At 38.5% G+C, this 20,105-nt stretch overlaps 1 protein-coding gene across 3 annotated transcripts in view; it reads right to left on the reverse strand.

Moving 5' to 3' along the window:
- Positions 1 to 2,249: 2,249 nt before the first annotated feature.
- Positions 2,250 to 20,105, reverse strand: part of LOC149541281 (piezo-type mechanosensitive ion channel component) — a 288,359-nt gene continuing 270,503 nt past the window's right edge. For all 3 annotated transcript variants that reach the window (XM_089796579.1, XM_089796580.1, XM_089796581.1), the window contains one exon: positions 2,250 to 2,757. In XM_089796579.1, the coding sequence (XP_089652705.1) occupies positions 2,622 to 2,757 (136 nt within the window). In that variant the 3' untranslated portion in view covers positions 2,250 to 2,621. The remainder of the gene's footprint in view (positions 2,758 to 20,105) is intronic.

Below are 20,105 nucleotides of genomic sequence, written 5' to 3' on the forward strand. Positions count from 1 at the left end.
TCTCACAAAGCATGTGGCATTTATAAAACATACAGTGATCCCTAAGTAATAGTTCAGTCCTTTAGATAAGAAGATAATAATATTAAACGAATATATATCGGTGAAGAGATTATAACCATTACAGAGATATAGTGCACAACCTCTTTTAATGGTGGAGGCAGTGAAAAGAATCATATGTTGATGAAAGGTTACAACTCTAGATTTAAGAACTAGCGGCATATGTTTTATTTATATTGCAGAAATAAATGTAATTATGTAATGGAGAAAATTATCAATCTAAGATTGATAATAATGTGAGATAAGAACTATATATAGTTCTTATAGAGACCAAGTTAATCTTGATAGAGGGCATCTAATGTCAATGTCTAATTTTTCATAAAGAGAACTTAGAGACTAGAGGGCATTTTTAATTGAATGTCAGGATTCTATATAGGAATCCCAGAAAGAGATTCATAGAGAAGCTCTTAGAGACAATATATATTGTAGTGGTTAAACATACGCATATGTCGGAGATAAGAGACTTGGTTAGAGGTGGGATCTCTACCAAATAGTGTTGTCAGAGATCCCAGAGAGGCCTAAGGAAGATGCTCTTTGTATGATTCACCAGAGGGTTAGGTGATTTGAGAAGTCTCTTCCAAAGGATTAGGAAAGGTAGGGAATGGTTGCAGATTACAAAATTAAACCTTAATCTGGAAGAGAGGACATTACACATTCCCTATCATCCTTTGAAGCATCTTTGAAATAAGTGTGTACAAAATTCATCATACCTCAACTTAGAATCTTAAACAATGAAACACAGGAGTGCATCACCCCCCGCACCTACCCCCTACCCCACCCAACCCCTTGAGTTCCCATTATGTGGATGGTCCAAAGACTTGGGGGCAGGGACAGGGTGTCCTCCCATCACCGGTCAGCCTCTGTTGCAATGCAGGGACGACCAGATATATAAAGATATTTTTGACTGATTGAAGGATGTTTTCAGATCATTTGCAAGCATAAAATGCACACTTTATGAAGGTTTGTAGCTGCTATTGCATACATTATTGATAGTTATGCTGACTACTCTAAATAAAAATCAGAACTAGGGTTTGTATCTTGGTGTTTCTATGCTTGCAGTTCATGTAGTGCTACTATATATTTTTGATATAATATAAATCTTCCATTTGCCAATTTGACGATTTTATTCATCATTCCAATTTGTATTAGTAATTAATAATTTGATATTCAATGTATAAAACATCAACCTTCAAGTATACTGTAGTCTATATTTAGTAATTAAAATACTGCATTTGACATTTGCAATTTTGCTATTTTACTTCTTATACTATTATACATATTTTCGTAACTAGTATTTCAAGTACTATATGTATAGTATATAACATATACTACATCCCCACGCTGCCACTACTGTCCCTCTGTCATCTCCCTAACATCACCAAATTGAAGCCCTCTCCCAGTCCCAAAAACTCATCTTGCTGCCCTTGTCCCCTAGGACTCAGGTTATAATGATCTTATATGATGAAGATACAACGAAAAAATCATGGTTTCTGAGACCAGGCTTCTTGTAATAAAAACTTGTGTGAAGGCATAGGACCATGGCTTCATGAATTTGCCTTGACATGTTAATGTACCAAGACCTTTAAAAGATTGCTGTGTTCTCTGCTACATTTACAAGGATTGCTATGAACCCTTGGGCAGCATCAGAATGCCTATTAGTTTTTTAATGGATTTATTTTTCATTTGCTCATGTCCTTACCATATTCAGTTTAGGTAGGCTCCCATAAGATAGAAGATGAGAATTTTTCTTTGAGAAATCATAATTTGTGCACCATTTTTATCAAGAGGATTGGATCTAAGGAGGTGCATCCATTTTGTGATAATAAACATTTAATGGTATGGTTTGGAATGAGATTCTGATCACTGTTTGTAGAAGATGAGGGTAAAGGAGTTTAGAAAAATCCTCAATAAAGACTGTTTGTTTTCCTTGTAAACAGCTTCCTTAAAGTAAAGATAAATAAGAGGCCATTGCTTCCTTAAGTGTGAGAGCTCCTGGTATGTAATTTTAACTAGTGGGTAGATCTGAAAAGGAGTAAATATGATGGTTTCAGATAGAATGGGCAGCATATGCAAGAGCTAACATCAATGCTCAAGTATTTACCAGTTATGAATATCCATTGATCTGTCATTTAAATATTCACTTTGATAGATAGTGAATTATGTATATTTGTGGATACTAAAGCCCCAACAAATGGTAGAACAAATTTATGACATACAATTTTGTGTACATTACAGAAATCTTATTAAAGACGGCTACAGAATGAGCTCAATTAATCATCAATGGGGCTTCAGAGTGAAGCACCTCCACATCCAACTCTAAGTGCGGAATAGCTCCACAAATGATGGTCAAAAGCATGTCCTGGGTGAGTTTGATAGAATAGATACCCCCTTGGCTGTGCTATCCATGTTAAGGGGTTTCAACTAAGAGGGAAATTAACCAAAGAAAGACATGAGACAATTAAGAGAACTTGATGCCTCAAAGGCACAAAATATAAAAGAATTAAGCCAGGTGATCTCAGATAAAAAAACATTCAAATAGATTATTTATGGATTTTTTATTACACTTAATCATCTTTTGTATATTCCAGAAGCACATGCGGAGACCTGTAAATGTTTACCAAGGTTCCAAACAACAACTCTTCAAGTTTCAATTCACCTTCTGCCCGTGCAGCATAAATGTCTTCACAAATTGCTGTCAACCTGCAGATATAAGAAGATGAAATATTATTTCAAAAATGTAAATAATGGAAGTTGTTAGAAACTATACTATCATTTGATCAATGATGTGACAGTATTTTCTTGATTCACAAAATAACAACGCTTCAAACTAACACGTGATATACTTGAGCCAACTTTGTCAGAAAGCTGGGTTGAATTAACAATTAAACATATTAAGAAACTTGAAAATATATATATATATTGCCGTGTTTGCATAGACCTAGACAAAAATCAACTTTTATAACCAAGCAGTTTGAAAGACAATGCATAATGGCTACTTATATCGGTTTGCATATATAACAAGACTTCATAGTTCAAGTCAATGTAACACACACAGATAACCAAAAGGTTACAAGCTCTAGAATAGAGGACCAAACCTGCCTCATTTCAGAAAAACCAAATGTAATCATTAGTTTGCCTTATTATTCAAATAATCGATCATTATACAATCAACTAACATCCATATTTAAATAGTAAAAAACATTCGCTATCAATGATATATATTCAACCTCATAGATGTACTCATACAATTTCTATGACGTTATAATGCTAACAGATTTGGGATATTCAATTGAGAGTACTATGTATTTGCATAACACAGGGTAGAGTACTGTGTTATGAGAATTACAAGTGCAGAAATAATATAAAGATCCATAAAACATAACACAGATTAATGTGGAAAAGCCTGTTAATATTATACCAGGGAAAAAAACACAGACAACTATATCTTTCATATTAATTCTCAGGAATCTTCACCATCACAATAATTTACAAAATGTATTTCAAAGCATGACTTTGAGTTGCATATACCAAGTCACAAAGCCCTAATTACAAACCAGTTACTAAAATTTACTATGACTTGTACAACTACATCTTCAATAATAACAACCACAACTAGTGGCAATTCATGATGACTCAACCACAACTAGTGGCAATCCGTGATGGCTCAACCATAACTAAAGGCAACCCACGATGACTTCACATTCCAACATTCTCCTACTTGACGTCAAATTCCAGACTTATGAATAATTCCTCTACTAAAAGACATTTGCCAATGCTACTTACTATTAGATAATCTGCAAACCAAGAGAAGTTCTGCATCAGTATGAATCTTGGCCAAAGAGATTTGTCCTCCGTCAACCACTTTACAAACAATGATATTAAATATCAATATGATTTGTTCTAGAATAATGCTGAGGTCCGTGCTAAGTGTAAAAGCATTTTGACTGTCACAATGCAAAACCATTTTGTCATGTTTTACTTGTAACACACCCAAAAGTCTATGAAGCCAAATTGCCTCCTTGCAAGCATGTGTTGCTGCCATGTATTTGGCTTCAATAGTTGGCAATGTCACCACTGTCAGTAACTTTAATACCCCACTAACAACACCTCTAGCTAAGGAGAAAATATGACCTATAGTATACATTCTTGTAATGTCCTTGATTTGGCAGATTCCTATAGCTACTACTGGTCAGTTCATCATTGTGACCCTTGTCAGCCGACAGTGAGTTTTGAGGGTCTTTGAGACAGACTTGCTAATTTTAGTAAGTCTTGGATGATTACTGTATTAGCAGTGCAGTGGTGGCATTGACAGTTGGTCATCATCTGCAGTTGATTGTGCATATTATTCATGGAGTTCATATTTTATTTAATTATTAATGGGGCTTTCAGTATTATAAGGCACTTTATATTATTTCATGCTATAAAATGGTAATGTGAAGATGCAGCCTCTTAAGTGAAAAGTGTGAAAAGGAAGCTAATAATTGTGATTATAAATATAACTCCAATTGTGAGAATCGATCATCCAATTATTTGTTTTCTTTTCTATTCTCGAAAGGTCCGTTTGGCTGCAAGAATTGCCCAATGTGACATTTGTTTATCGTACAGGGTAAACGGATACTTATTGCATTAATAGATTAAGATGTAACACATAACAAAGACTTTATTCATATAAGCAAATATGCAATTCCAATTACAATGATGATCCAATAGTCCATTCGGACGATGTACATATACTTTCCCGAAGGAGTGACTCAACCATCATGCACCCTTTCGGATACCAATTCTACCCGTCAGCTATAATACTTTTTACCGACAACATCATCCCCCCCCCCAAAAGTAAAGTCGTCTTCGGATGACAAAATAGAGACAACTTATACATTACAACTCAAAAAAAAAATGACTCCAACTACTAATCCACTAATTAAATCAAAGTTCACAACTAAGAAGAAGGACGCGTCCCTGTGTGGTAGACGTTCATGCTCTAAGCTTGTTCAATTCTGCTCGTAGCTCACGCACTTGCTTGGTTTGAGTCTCCAAATCTGCTTCAACCTCCATCTGAATTTGCAAGGCTATTTGCATCATCTTGGCAATCTCTCCAAGCATTGTCTCCTTCGTTGCCTCCTGTTGTAGCTGACTCTTCTCTCACCTCGCCTCATCTTGCTAAGCCATAAATGTTGTCCTCTAGGATTTCCAAGCTGCTCTCTCCGACTCCCAAGTTGCCTTCTCTGCAGCTACATCCACCTTTACTACTGCTAAATTGGTAGTTGGCTCCTCCCGAGCCCTCTGTGTTACCACCTGGTCTGCCCAACTCCTTTCAAGGGGATAATAAGCATCCCGGTAAATCCGGACTATCTCTTGAGTCAGAGCCTCTATGCGGCTCTCCATACCCGACTCTCTGGTAGTGGCCCAATCCTGGCACATCTCTGAAGTTTCTACTCTAGGCAACCTGTGCTCCTCAAAACAGACTGTAAAGGCAGCTGAGCACCCTACTCTCATGAAGGATATAACATGCTCTAGCTCGTTTACCACTGAATCCAACGCATGTGTCTACACAGAGATCACCACTAAATGAGATTGAGTCACTACGTCAATGAGAAATGTCCCCACATCCTCTCCCATCAATGTCTTTGGCCCTAGCGTAGACTGTTGGGTACCCATAGCCGTCTTCATTGCTTTACCATCCGCTCGGCAGTGCTATCCATGAAGAAGTGTGGTATCTCATCGATCTGCATCAGGTGACTCTCCTCCACTTGTGTCTGCGTGCCTACAGGATCTTCTTCTAGGGCTACTTCCCGCGCAGGTGTGAGAATGCCTGACATTTGTGGTGTAGGTGTGTGGTTAAACCTTGTGCTCAATTTCTGAGATCGCTTGCTCTGCTTGGCTCCTCTGTTGGCATTGCTAACAACGTTGCATCCACCGTAACCACCGCGTCCAAGCCCATTATATCCAAGTGAACGTCGAGTATCCTCAAAGTGTCACCTGTTTCTATCTCCACCACTCCCTCCTGAGTGTCTATCTCATCATCAGGTATAAGTATCTCAGCCTCTACCTTTGGTACAGCGGGAAAAGCCTCTCGAACAACCCCTCAAGTAACTCCATCACTACCACCGGTATGGCTATGCTCAGTGACGAATGTCACTTTATCCCTAAATATGGCTACGGCCTCCAAAATGGTCGGTGTCTCTAAAGTTGGCTGAACCGCAACACTAATCGAGGTCATCATCACTAGCTGCCTAAACTGACCAAACCCTAGGATATGCATCGCACCCACCAAAACCAAAAGTGTTGTTGCTGAAAGTGTGGGTCACGAAAATAGTAGTGGTGTTGTTGTGATCACTTTCACCTCCTTGTCATCTTCTTCCTCTCCAGTGGTCCCATTCTCGTCAGAAGAAGTCTCCTATCGACCACTATCGGTATCTCCTCCATCCTATCTCGGTCGCTTTTGCCCGACTATCGTCTTACTGCCAAGTGTGTCCAGAGGTCTCCACTGCATAATAGGGGGCTCGCCTAGCGCAAGTGGCCCAGGCTTGGCCTCTAGCCTTTTGTGAGGAATCATCCGTGTTGTGCCCTCTAAGAATAACCCAACTATGTAGTGTGGCATGTAGAATGTCTTATGCTGCAGTGTCATGAATTCATATATCCTTTCTGCCAATAGTGCAGCCCAACCATACACTCTCCCCTATATGATCCCATTATTCATCGTGACCTGCAGAAATGAAATGTTGAATGCACGGCTCAATCTTGTGAGTTGACATTTTACTAAGTCCATTAGACATCACCAGTGCCCTTCCTAAATATTGGACTTTTTCAGTCCTCTACCCTTCGACATGTCCATGAGGGCTTCTTTCTATGTTTGCGTCAAATCCCCGCATACGAGTTGTACCAACTGCACCATCACCTCTCGACTCAATTTTTTTGGCTTGTCGATTTTCCTTCCACCCTGTGCATGCCCAAGTATTCCGAATAGCCATGTGAAATCTAGTGCTCTGAATGATATTATAAGGTCGCACCCAAGACAGGCGAATGAATTGGTTCAAGAGAACCTATCGTATGTCTCTATCATTGTGCGTAGGAAACCTTCGTAATCTCGAATGTAAAATATAGGCATCTGTATTGCCCATTCCACCTATGCCTTCGGAATGATGTTCTGCACAAGATGGTTATCAAGTGTCTCCTACCACCTGCATTCCACTCCATTCAAGCCCTCAAACAAGACATTACATGCTGTGAGATGATTGGTTGCAGCTAGTTGTGTTATTTTCTTTCCTTTCTTTTTATTTGCTCATGTGCATGTGCCTCTGCAACACGCATTCCTAACGGTAAGGTCTTCATGTTTGTGTTCATGGTTGTACTCGTAGCTAAATCTTCCTCTAGCTTCTTTTTCCAAGCCCTCTTTCTAGCTGACTGCATAACTGTCACTTTCTTTGTCTTTTTGTGTGAAGGGGATAAAAACTGTTAGGTCAATTGCTCACACTTCGTTACCACTTGGGGTCTTTGGCTTCTATACGGCTCCCCTTTGCTCATGTGCTATGTATGGCCTTTGTCGTTCTTGTTGCCGTACAAGATGTCCTGTATTCTGATGCTATTGCTCCAATCCTATAGTAGTCTTTTTCCTTCACTATATACCGCTCTATTACATCCGTACACCATACGACACGTGTTGGGCTTCCCATTTCCTTCCGTACAGTGTACTTATCTCCTTGCTTGCTCTTGTCTATACGTTGGTCTTATCTCCTTTAGTCCGTACGGTGTTTGCTTGTTGCAGAACTAGGCTATCGTTTTTCAAATAGACAAAACACTCCTCATTCTTCTAGATCGCACAACCTTTTTATAACTACTTTCCTCCTTGCCGTACGACCATTAAATTGTTCTTGCCTTCCTCTATTTGGCCATACATTGGTCTTCTTTGCTCGGTCGTATGGTATTTTTTTCCTACTCAACAAGAAATAATAGGTTTTTTTGTTTCTTCTCCACAAGAGCGTCATACAGTGGGGTTATTGCACTCTGCCAATTTCATATGGTGGTAACTAGTTCATATGCTTGTTGGTCGTACAGACCATACAGTATGTGTTCTTTTCCTTTGTGCTCTTGCTCGTGCGGTACACAATATTGCTTTGCTAAGTTTGTTGGTCGTACAGTGTATGTATGTTCTTTCCCTTTTCTATTAGTCGATTGTACAGTCTCGACTTTCCTCCACCATTTTCTTGCTTTAATCTGGAACTTCAATGTGGACCTACTTTTCTCTTTCTTACTTTGTTTTTTTTTTTTGTTATGCATTTTCTTCTATTATTTATTATTATTACATCTATACAAATATTACTATTATCTACAATTAACCAATTACTACATTTTCATATTGCTTCTGAGTTGTTGTTTGTCCAATTGTCATTCTCTCCTAGGACCTTTCTTTCATGGTAGATTTTTAATTTCGATCCATTTACTGCATCTGTCACCTCCTTTCCATCCAACGTCCATAGTTTTATTGCGCCATTGTTGCCCACTTCACGAATTTCAATGGCCCTACCTATTTCACCTTGAATTTGCCTGGTTTGATCTCATTACACCCATTATACTTTAATACCAATTGACCTAGTTGAAACTTGTTGAGCTTTAAGTGTTTTTTGTGCCATGCCTTACGATTACACTGTGCTTGTAATCGTCCTTCGTCAAGTTTATTCGGGTTGTGCAATCTTTCCCTAAGACTTTCTATATCTCCCAACTTATATTCAATCGTTATTCACAAACTTGGAACAATGAATTCTATTGGTACCACGGCTCTCTGACCATACATCGGCTGGAATGGAGTGTGTCATGTGGTGACTTTGTATGACGTACGATATACCCATAATGCTGACGGCAATTTTTCCTCCCAATCCTCACCTTCAATTATGCAAGACTTGTAGATTACTACAACGGAGATTTTGTTCGTGGCTTCCACTTGTCTGTTCTCTCTCAAATAGTACAGGCTCAATAGAAAATGATATATCTTGAACTCTATGGTTAGTAGTTGAATGACTTGATTGACAAAATCTCCCCCACGGTCGCTTGTCAACTGTAGCAGGATTTTGTACCTTGTGATGATCTTCTCGTAGATGAATCTCATCATGCTTATTGCAGAGTTGTCTGGTAGGGCCCGTGTCTCTACCCCCTTGGTAAGGTACTCTATCGCTACCACAATGTACCTGCATATCCGGGTTTTACTTACCTTAAGGGGTCCAACAAATTCCAACCCCCAGTGTTTGAATAATTCATGTGCATGTGAAGGGTTCAAAGGCATGAAATCCCTCTTAAATGGTTTCCCAGCCCTCTGACATGTATCGCACGCATCGTCGTGCATGTTTGGTCACCATAAACCTGCTAGAAGTATCTTTCGCCCGGTTGTATCCGGCCCCATATGTCGTCCTATGGGTCCTTCACGTGCTTCCATCAACAAACTTCAGGGATTTCTTCCTCTAGAACATATTGTCATAGAATCAGGTGGGGTCCCATCTTATACAGCAACCCATTAACCAATTGAAAGGTTCAACTCCTTAGTACATGTTTCCTCCTCTCGTTTTTCCTTAGGAAATTGCCCCGTCAAAAGATATTCCCCGATACTTGTGTACTAGGATGGTATTACAACAATCTCGAATAATTGTGCATCAAGAAAATCGTCGTTGACTCCCTCTGGATGTTCTCCAGATTTGATCCTTGATAAATGGTAAGCGTTACATGGCTTTTCTCAGGCCATACCACAATTTTGAATGTAAACTCCTCTAATAGTAATAGCCATCTACTTATCCATCCTTGGATGATCGGCTTGTTCACAAGATATAACAGCGCTTGATGATCTACCTAAAATACGAATGAAGTTGCCAGTGGATAATGTCTAAACTTCTGTGTGGCATACACCATCCAAGAGCCTCCCGCTCTGTTGTACTATATTTTTTCTCTACTTTAGATAGTAACCTACTCGCAAAGTACATTAGATGATCCAATCCGTGATCACCTGTCTGTGCCAATGTTTTTCTAATTGCATAGTTTGCTGTGTCGACATGGACATGGAGCTCCTTGTCCCAGTTTGGATAAGCCAGGATAGGCGTTGTGGCTAATCTTGTTTTCAGTCCTTCGAAGGCTTCATTCTGCTCTGCTTCCCATTTGTAGGGTTCGCCCTTGCACATTAGTTTTTCGAACGGATAAGATATTTTCGCAAAATGTTTAATGAACCTTCGGTAGTATCCAATGGGTCCAAGGAATGATTTTATCTCTGTTACATCCATCGATGGTGGCATTTCCAAGATTACCCGAATTTTGTCAAGATCTATCTTTAATCCTACTTTACATACTATGTATCCCAATAGCTTCCCCTGCAGTACCATGAATCTGCACTTCTTTGGGTTTAGTGCCAGTCTCGCTTGTTTGCATCTTTCCATGCATTCCCTAAGTGTGGTCATATGCTTGTCCTCCACACTAAAAATTGACCAATCGTCCAAAAATGCCTTAAAGTTCTTGACTAACATCTTATCGAAGATGTGCAAGATAATTCTCTGAAATGTTGCTGAGGCATTGCACAATCCAAACAACATTCGTTTGTAGTCATATAGTCCATCTTCTACTATGAAGGTTGTTTTAAGCCTATCCTCTTCCGCGATGGATATCTGGTTGTATCTAGAGAATCCATCCATAAATGAATAGATTTCGTGCCCCATGACTTCTTCCAAAATACTATCGATGAAAGGTATCGAGAACGGATCCTTGATTGTTACTACATTCAGCCATCGAAAGTCCACACATATCCTTATCTGAGTGGTGTCCTTCAGGTATATCACAATCGGTGATACCCACTCACCCGTCTACACCCTAAAAATAATGCCTACTTCAAGCATTCGGTTGATCTCATCAGTGAACTGTGCGGCATAATTTTTGTTCATCTGGTATGGCTGCTTTCATACAGGTACTGCTCCTATTAGTGGTATATGATGAATGCATAATTCTGGCGGTACCCCTTTCAAATCCTTATACGTCCACACGAAAACGTCCTTATATTCCATAAATATTTTTAAAGTTGTCGCTTTCAAGACTAGATTCCAGTCATCTCCCACAAATATATTCTTCCAGTTAGCTTTGTCCCCTAAGTTCATCGTCTTTACTATAGCTTCTTCGTATTTAATAGGTTTGTCTTCACTAAATGTATGTGCAAGTGTTTCATCTATTTGCACTTCTCCTTTCTTCACTTCTCTATACTCCCTCAGGAATTCATTCTCATCTTCTTTATTTCCATCCTCGACCCCTGACATGCTACAACTCGGAAAGAGCTCATAGTCCTCCATTTGGCAATGGAGTAAGTCGTTCATCAAATCTAGGTCATCATCACTGGACCCTCCTTCCAGTCTGAGGATACCTTCTTCATTAGTCTTCATTCGTTTCTTTCCGTTTTCGTCTCCTCTGCCCTCGCCTTTGAAATCCCACAATGTTGCCTTCTCTCCTACCATCTGTGTATATAGGTCAATTATAAATCTCCAACCTCTGCTTTCCATGGATAGGGTATTCTGTTTCCAGCCATGTTTTACTTTCACCTGTACTAGGCAACCCCGACTGAGGATGGCGTCGTACCCTTTTCTTTTTAATGGTATGGCCACAAAATCCAGTAAAAATGGTTGTCCCAATGGTTACAGGTTCTTCCATCAGAGTCCCTAAAGGCTTGATCCCGTGCTGATCCGTGGTGAGCAATTGAAATGTAGGTGGCCATTACGTAGGTTTTCCTAACTACTTCCATACATCTTCTAGTAGTACATTCACTCCTGACCCTCCATCTACAATTGTGTCCATGAGTATGGTTCCTAGAATACCCAACTCTACTACAGGGTGACTTCCCATAGTGAGAGCAAGTAGCATTGGGTCTGCCACGATCGTGCCGCTTCCACCTTGTGCATCTTTTCCTGGCTCTTCTATCATGTTCGAAAGTGGTGTCATGTTCAGGATTGCAGTCTGTAGTTGAGGCATTGTAAGGTCTTTCAACTTCGTAGGGACCTCAGTTTGCATTACACGCCATATAATATTTTGTTCTGTCAAGTTCCTCTTTGAGGTGTCAGTAGTGTCCTTCGATTGCGATTTTTCAGCCTCCATTTCTTTTTCTAATTTTGCTCGCACTTGCTGCAACCTTTTCTTTTCCTCCTTCGGTTCTAGATACATTTTCGCCTATGTGCGAGTGATGACTAATGTCTCCTCATCATCAAATGTTTCTATACTTAACAGGTTCACCTCAGACATAGGGCATTTCGAATCTTAATGGTCTCCAGGATCACACCATCTGCACAACAATTGTGGTGTTCCCTTCGTGGTACATATATATTCGCTCCCAATTTAACACTACAAATAAAATCTTCTCATTGGAAAACATTGAAGCTGAACAATTCCCACAAATATTTGTCAAACCTTTCAGGATGATTTAAGTGTCAGAACATTAACCTCAAAAGGGTGCCTAACTTCTTGGTTTTGGTTTGTAATGGCCTTTGAGAATAAGAAGATAGATTCACGTAATTGTATGTTCAAAAACTCAATCTCATAAATTCTATAAATTTCCTCTCAGCATAAAATGTTTCTAGGTAAACCCTTTTTATAAATCTAGCTTTATTATAATTTACAGGCTAGCAAGAAAACAAGCTCTGATACCACTGATATATCCCCAGTAGATATTTACCTATTTCTTGTTCGAACTAATATTCAAAACTTAATCATACAAAGTTGCATTATAAGCCAATAATATAAAACCAGTCGATTCTCAGAAAATATCTCAAAACATGTTATTGCATTATACAATAGCAATATAATAACTATTATTGAAAAGTTCGATCTTAAACACAATTTTACAGTCGGATTGGAATACTAACAAAAGAACCTATAAGCACATGAAAGACACCTGAAGTGACGTCTCCACAAACAATGGGTTGTGTCCACTGTCTACCGGCACAAGGGCCTACATCCTCACGTTGGCTGAAAGCTGAAGCTTTCTGAGTAACTCTTGCAAGAGAAACTGAAATCTAAATCATAGAACCAAGCCTCCCTGAATGAATGAGTCTCTCTCCTTTTAATCCACAAAGTTGTGACTCTTTGACTCCCTTCCTGGCTTTTTGTCTTATCTCCCCTTGTCATTTTAGCCCACTTTATAATACTAAATTGACTTTTTATAATTTTAATCCATGCTCTCAAATTCAATTTTTAATATTTTATGAATATGACTTCAAATTTTCTAATGTCGCAAAAAGGGGACATTACAAATCCTCCGTCCTCGAGATTGCTTGTCCTCAAGCAATCGGTACATGTTGTGAAGTTTTCACATCATCGCCCCAAAAATTTTGGGGACCCCCTTTTTCGCTCGCCTTGGCCACATAATTTTGGAAGTTGTCCAAAAAGTTTCCAATCTTAGAAAATTTTATGTCTTAGACATGTTCAAGCCAGGAGGGAGGAGGTTAGATTTATTTTTTCCCCTGATTTTAACTTGATTTTCTAAAATGACTAATTTTATTCTTAGGCCGAACGTATTTCAAAGAACAACACTTGGCAAAATAAAATTGTAAATTTTGTACCTAGACGATTTTTTTGAAAATTTGGATATAACTGTATAAACTTAAGTAATTTTCAAAAAATTGAATTTTTGTTAGATTTGGGTTTTTTAGAAAATCTTGAATTTTTCGGTGAAAAAATTAATTTTGTGATGGTGAAATCAAATGGGAAAATCGATTTTCGACTCTAGAGATGATTTTATTTTTGTTAAAAAAAAATTTTTTAAAATTGTATAGCAAAATTGATTTAGATTAAATTGCAAAAATTGGCATTAAATGGATTAAAACTGCCTTGAAAATTTTAAAATATTTAAAGAATTTAGTAATTTAAAATTAAACAAATCAATTTTGGCTTGCCAAATCCGATTTTTAATAATATATTAATTACTAAATTGTCATTAAATGAAAACGTTTAGCATCTTTAAGGCTTTATTTGTTTTATTTTTACAAATTTGGTCTAACCGACAATTTAAAAATGCAAATTTTATTGTGGCAAAATTAATTTTCAACTTTATCATTTAATTTGGGCCAGAATTATGCATTAATTAATGTTTTTTTCCCCTCCTAGGTGCAAGTCGGCTAGCTAGGGAAGGAGTGTGGAGTTGAGTATAAAGGGGTTTCCCCTTTCTTTCTTCTCTCATTCCATCAAGCAGCTTTTTCCACTCTTGGCGATTTTGGTAAAGGGCAGTCTTCTCTTGTCTTTGGCAGATTATATCTTGGAGCAGCTCTTTCCTTGCTTGCCGATTTTTGGGAGCGGCCTCCTATCTAGCAATTTTGGCGCAGATTTGTGTATTGGAATTTTGATATTTTTTATGCTTGGGCGAATTTTGAGGAAGGCAGCGATTTTTCTTAAGGAAGGCGATTTTTTTCCAGATTTTGGCATTCTTGCAAAGGTGGATTTCCATTGTTGGTAATCTGATTTTTTTCATGAAAGCTGCATTTTTTCCCTAGGCAACTTCTTGTGGCAAATCAGAATTTCTTGCCCTAATGCGATTTTTGGGGAGCCAAATTTTGTGGAGCCAAAATATGTGAAAGTCTAATTTTCTTGAGGAGCTGCGATTTTGCATCTGTTTTGGACAATATTATTTGGCAAAGGAAATAGGTGATTAAAGTCGGATTTTTTGGCACATGCATGGGCAATTTCAAGTGGATAGGATTCTGATTTTTTCAGCTAGGGCATCAATATTTGCAAGGGGCTTGAAAGTCTTAGGTCTAATCCGAAATTCAAAAGAAGACCCAGCCATTGCTAAAGGTAAATTCAATTCATTTAGAGTTGAATGTGGTCCTTAAGCGGATTTCACTCTTTTGTTCTTGTCTAGTTTTGTTTCTCTTGGTTCTTCTTGCATTCATCATCCACCACTTCATCATCCCATCCTAGGTTGAAGATTGGAAATTGATAAGTGTAGAATCCATGATAGGACATTTATAGAGGCAAAAATAAGCTAGACCACCCTAGGAATGAAGTTGGGAGATATAAGTGTAGTCCATCCTAAGGTAATGACGAGGCAAAAATAAGTGTTATTCCCATCCTAGGTTGAAGATTGGAGATTGATAAGTGTAGTGATAGGACTTGGCGAGGTAGAAATAACTGTAGAATCCATTGATAGAAAGAAGGTTGGAGATCGATAAGGGTAGTCCATATCACTTAAACGAAGGGGCAAAAATAAGTGTTTAGGATGGTAGATGTTAGTGCAAGCAAGAACCCTAAAGGAACAAATATTAAGAAAGACAAAGAGGATATGATGCCCAAAACAACTTTCTTCTCGAAAATGAGGCTAATAACCGATACCAATGTTGGTACAATAAATATGATACGGGTAAAGGACAGACTAAAGCAAGGACAATTTCCCATGGCAAAGATCTACAAAAGAAGAATTAGCTGCACAAAGGAAAAAAAGCAGTCACCAGATCATCGAGGCTCATGGTGGCAGACTTCAAATCAAAATATGGTAATCTCATGGTGCTTCTCAGCCGGATCATGGGCCTAGCTCGAGGTATGCAATCTGAAAACTAGATGTATTTCTTTATTGATGAAATTGCAAATGGAAGGTGCAAATTTGATTGGGCTAGAATTATAAGTGAAAATCTAGAATTACAACTTAGGGTAGTGCAAAACTAGAAGCAATTCCACATGGGGTCCTAGCCCTTCTAATTGATTGCAAGCTGGCAAAGGTTGAAGTGCGAGCTGTGGTGAAGAATGAAATTGGGTGAAGGGCGAATTTGATTGCAAATTAAGATTCAAGAAGCCCCGCAATTTCAAGAAAGAGTGGATTAGTAGAAGAGATTTGAAAATATTTGAGGCTGGGCAAGGCTTGGCTATTCATGCAAGCTAGCTTGATTGAATTCGAATGGGAAGGTTGGAAGACCAAGAAGGCAAGGATAATGGGGGAGGTTAAAATCGATTTCAAGGTAATGGCCAAGAGCAAGGCTCTCAAGTTGTAAAGAAGTTCACATCTAGGGAAGCCATCGAGGCTAAGGCAAGATTACCCCAAGTGCATGAAGACCTTATCCTTTTAGGGTTAGGACATCAAGTACAAGCAAGTTCGAGTGGTGATGAGAAAGTTTCTAAGGACAAGCTCAAGCATCCAAGGGTTCACCTTATCTCAAGGATTGAATAAATTTATAAGATAAGGTTGATGAGGTGGCACTTTCATGTGCATGCAATCAAATCAAGCCAAGTGTCCTATGTTCTCATTGGTTGACAAATTATTGTAATTTTCTCATTGGCCCACAAAGTTGGTGCCCTCATGTAATTGGTTGAATAATGGTAACCCTAATTAGGGCTTGTAAGATATAATCTTGGCCCTTGATTTTGCCTCTTAATCTCGATCATTCATTGTAATTTGGAGCCTCTATATAAGGCCATTTTGCTCTCATTTGTGAGAGTTATGTTGGAGAATTGTTGCCAAAATACTATCAAAATTGTTCTCTATTCATTGTTGTGGCTTGCATGGTGGATATACATGATCATTTTGGTGTATCGCATGGTTCTTCTAATCTCTCAAATTAAAAGAAAGATTTCATTTCATGTTCCTAGAGTATAAGTAGATGGCTAATTGTATTGTGATATTAGTAGATGTTTTATAGGGATCTATAACTAGGCCAATAGCATCCTAGCGGCTTGTTTGGGAAGCCTTGTGTGGAAAACTAGTTCTTTTTCCTTTGAATCATTGCATCTATGAGGGTGGAGCCGCTGGTAAACTCTCATTAGCTTCGATCGCCGTCCATTTGCAAATCTTTCCATTCATAGTAGTAGGAGTAGAATAGCGAGTAGTTGATTAGTCAAGGTTTGGAAGGAGGTTAAGAAAGCATAAGCCATTCAAAAACTCACCCTCCATCACAATCAACATCATCTAGCACTCATACCGGATCACCATTACCATCATCCCAAAATCCAAGTTGTCCTTGAAGGAATAACGTAAGCCCGCCTACGTGATTACCAGCAAATCGCATCGATATACTGAGTTAGTATCCATAGGTGTAAGGAACATTGGAGTTATTCTCATATCCCATGATTATTAACTTTTCAAGAGAGGAATTGTGTTTGATACTCCGTATCAGATATTCAATTGCTAATATGTTATCTGGTATAAAAACTGACATCAACAGTACCAGGATCCCATATGAATCTATAGGTAGCTCTGTAGCCCAATCTGAAAACAAATCCTGCCACATTGCGAAGCAAGGTGTCCAAATGTAACCCCCATCCATCAATCTATGAAATATAGCTACATCTGTAGGCTATACAACTCTAATTATCATCGCATCCTGTCTCAAACTGAATAGAACTACAACAAAATTCTCAACAAGCCATAGATACATACGGTCAACACCTAGATCCCAAACCCTGTTGTCATGACCAGCTGATATGATGAGGTAGAAATGTATCAAGGCGCTATGTATAACCCAGTAGATGGTGACAACTTGACCTAAATAGTTGATGTAAGAAACAATTTGCTCAAAAGCTGAAAACAACACCATGGGCGCATCAAATACCACACTGTCATCATCAATCTGGAGAACGCCAAAGTATATAGGTGCTATGGGTAAGAATGAAGTTGAAAAACCATCCCCTATGATTGAAACATAACTCTCATCAATACTCCAAGATCTATTCAATGGCTGAAGTATGAAACTCATCCAACTCCTATATGGGTTGAAATCAGGAACCATATTTGGCCTGATCAAAGGATGAGCGACCGTAGTCAATTCACCACACCAATCATGTGACCAAGATTCACTGCTAGGAATTGTAACTGATCCATTATTTTTAAGTCAAGATCATCCTCTTCATGACAATCAAAAAGAATTCCATTATCTCAAAAAGGGGATTATCGGCAATCCAATCAGCATCTACTTCAAACATGGGGTTGTCTATAAGCTGAATGTGATCTGAAATTTTGGTACTTGGTCTTTTGGGACAGCTGAATGCTGAATGCTATCAAGTTCATCAATTACTTCTTGGAAAAACTCCTGCCTCTCTTTGCCCCCATGCTCCCAAAAATGATTTGTGATCCTAACCTGATTTTCTACTTCTTGAGGAGAAATTTGAGTATCATCCAATGCCTCATGAGTATACTTAAGCTCCCTATTGAGCTCCATAGTCTCATTCCTTCCTTTATTCGACTGATCAACATATATTTCAGCAACCTTAAGAATATAATCCCTATCAGGAAGAAAACATAAATAATTTGATTTCATAGTTTCAAGAGCTGTTTTAACTACCTGCAAATCAGCAACAAGAAAATCTCCTTCCACTTTCCTTTGAGCCTTCCTGTAGAGATCCTCAACTAACTTGTGAGTGTTGTCATAACATACCAAAGATGCCACAACCATGTCTTCACTAACCTTCAGCTGGTTCTTTAATGCGTGCATCTCATTATTATCATGTTGATACAACTCATCGTCTTGTAGTGTCATCTTGGACTATTTATTGAAGTTAATATCATGCATATACAAAACGTGTGGTTCATCATACAAAGACTCAAACATGTTGTTACTTCAAGTACAACCAACCTCATCAGCATGTTTGTCAAGGCTAACCTCCAAATCACCAACGTAGAAACTTGTATTCCTTATCCACAACTTGAATCATCTTATCTACATTTTTACCTATGCTAGTCTGAATTTCTTTAGCCTCCTCTTCGGCATTACTATTCCCACAAACTGGATCAGGTGTGCTAGTGGTCTCACTAGTCAAGAAAATTTGTTCCTGCCTCGTAGGGGTTCCTTTAGCCTATAAACCCTTCAAGTTCTTCGCTGTCAGCTGCAAGACTTTCTTCAACACCACATCATTGTAAATTGTTGTAGGTGATGTTATTCGCAAAATCTCATTATGACAAGAAGCAACCACAAGGTTAAGACGTTTATCTAGATGCTACACAAACCTGGGTTGGACCAAGGTCACCGTTGAAGGTTGTAAGGCCCAATTTAAGAGTCTACGATCTGCCTGCTTTACATTGGCCAAATGGGCTTCTATCTCTTCCAATTTGGAGAGAACATCATTTGAAGAGTCCATTTGTTCTAATTGCAACCTAAGTACGTAAAGCCAACCCACTTGTTTTCCTTTTTGCAAATTTTTTTAGCTGTTCACCATTAAATGTGTCATTAAAACCCTTTGAAAATACCATGTGTTTCAGATTTTCCAGTGTTTAAACTGAACTGGACCAAATCAGGCCCTCTCACAAGTGTAAAATGTTAATGTAATATGTTATGCATGTTTATTTATCTGCACATTTTTCAACTAACTTCCCAACTCAAAATGTGTAGGAATTCTGACAAACAATTCATGAGAGTGTGGGGGCATTAAATTTCCATCTTACAACATACACTTGATTGCAGTGATGATAGTCACAAGATTTTGAATTGTTTACTTTCTTTGAGACTCAATTAGTGACCAATGCAATTTACAACAAAGAAGCACTTCTGGAAAATAACAGGATATCATAGAATTATGAACAATGAATTCTTACCTGTTCAATTTCTGCAGTACTCTTGCAACTACAATTGGGCATTCAAAGTTAATTCATAGCATGATATGAATATCAACTGGTAATGCCTACTTTGAAATTAAAGAATAGCCTCACAATAAAGGGAACGCATTAGTCTTTAAGGTTATTCACGACAATACTTTGCAGACAATTCCTTCCCTTGTATTCTCATTCCAACATGAAGATAAATCACCCCTCTTTCCTCTTGCTCCACAATAGCGGTCACAATCCTATTAATTGCAAAGGTCAACCCTGAAATGAGCTTATCCTGAGTGCACCTGGCTTATCGTTCAATATTCTTGAGCCTGTGAAGGGTGTCATCCTTAGATTATTAGTCTCTAAGACCAAGCAAGTTCCTGTTTCCTCAGTTCTCCTCTGTATACTTGCAAGACTTTACTTCATCTGCCACTGTCGTGATTCTAATCAAAATCTGTTGTCACTTCCTCTCCTATAATCTAGTCATTCTACCACTTCACGTTAACAAAAGACTTCAAAATATGGTGACTTCCTTGTACTC

This window comes from Cupressus sempervirens, chromosome 8 (assembly GCF_028749045.1).
Source record: "Cupressus sempervirens isolate cs-2001-9-10 chromosome 8, ASM2874904v1, whole genome shotgun sequence".
NCBI classification, from domain to species: Eukaryota; Viridiplantae; Streptophyta; class Pinopsida; order Cupressales; family Cupressaceae; genus Cupressus; species Cupressus sempervirens.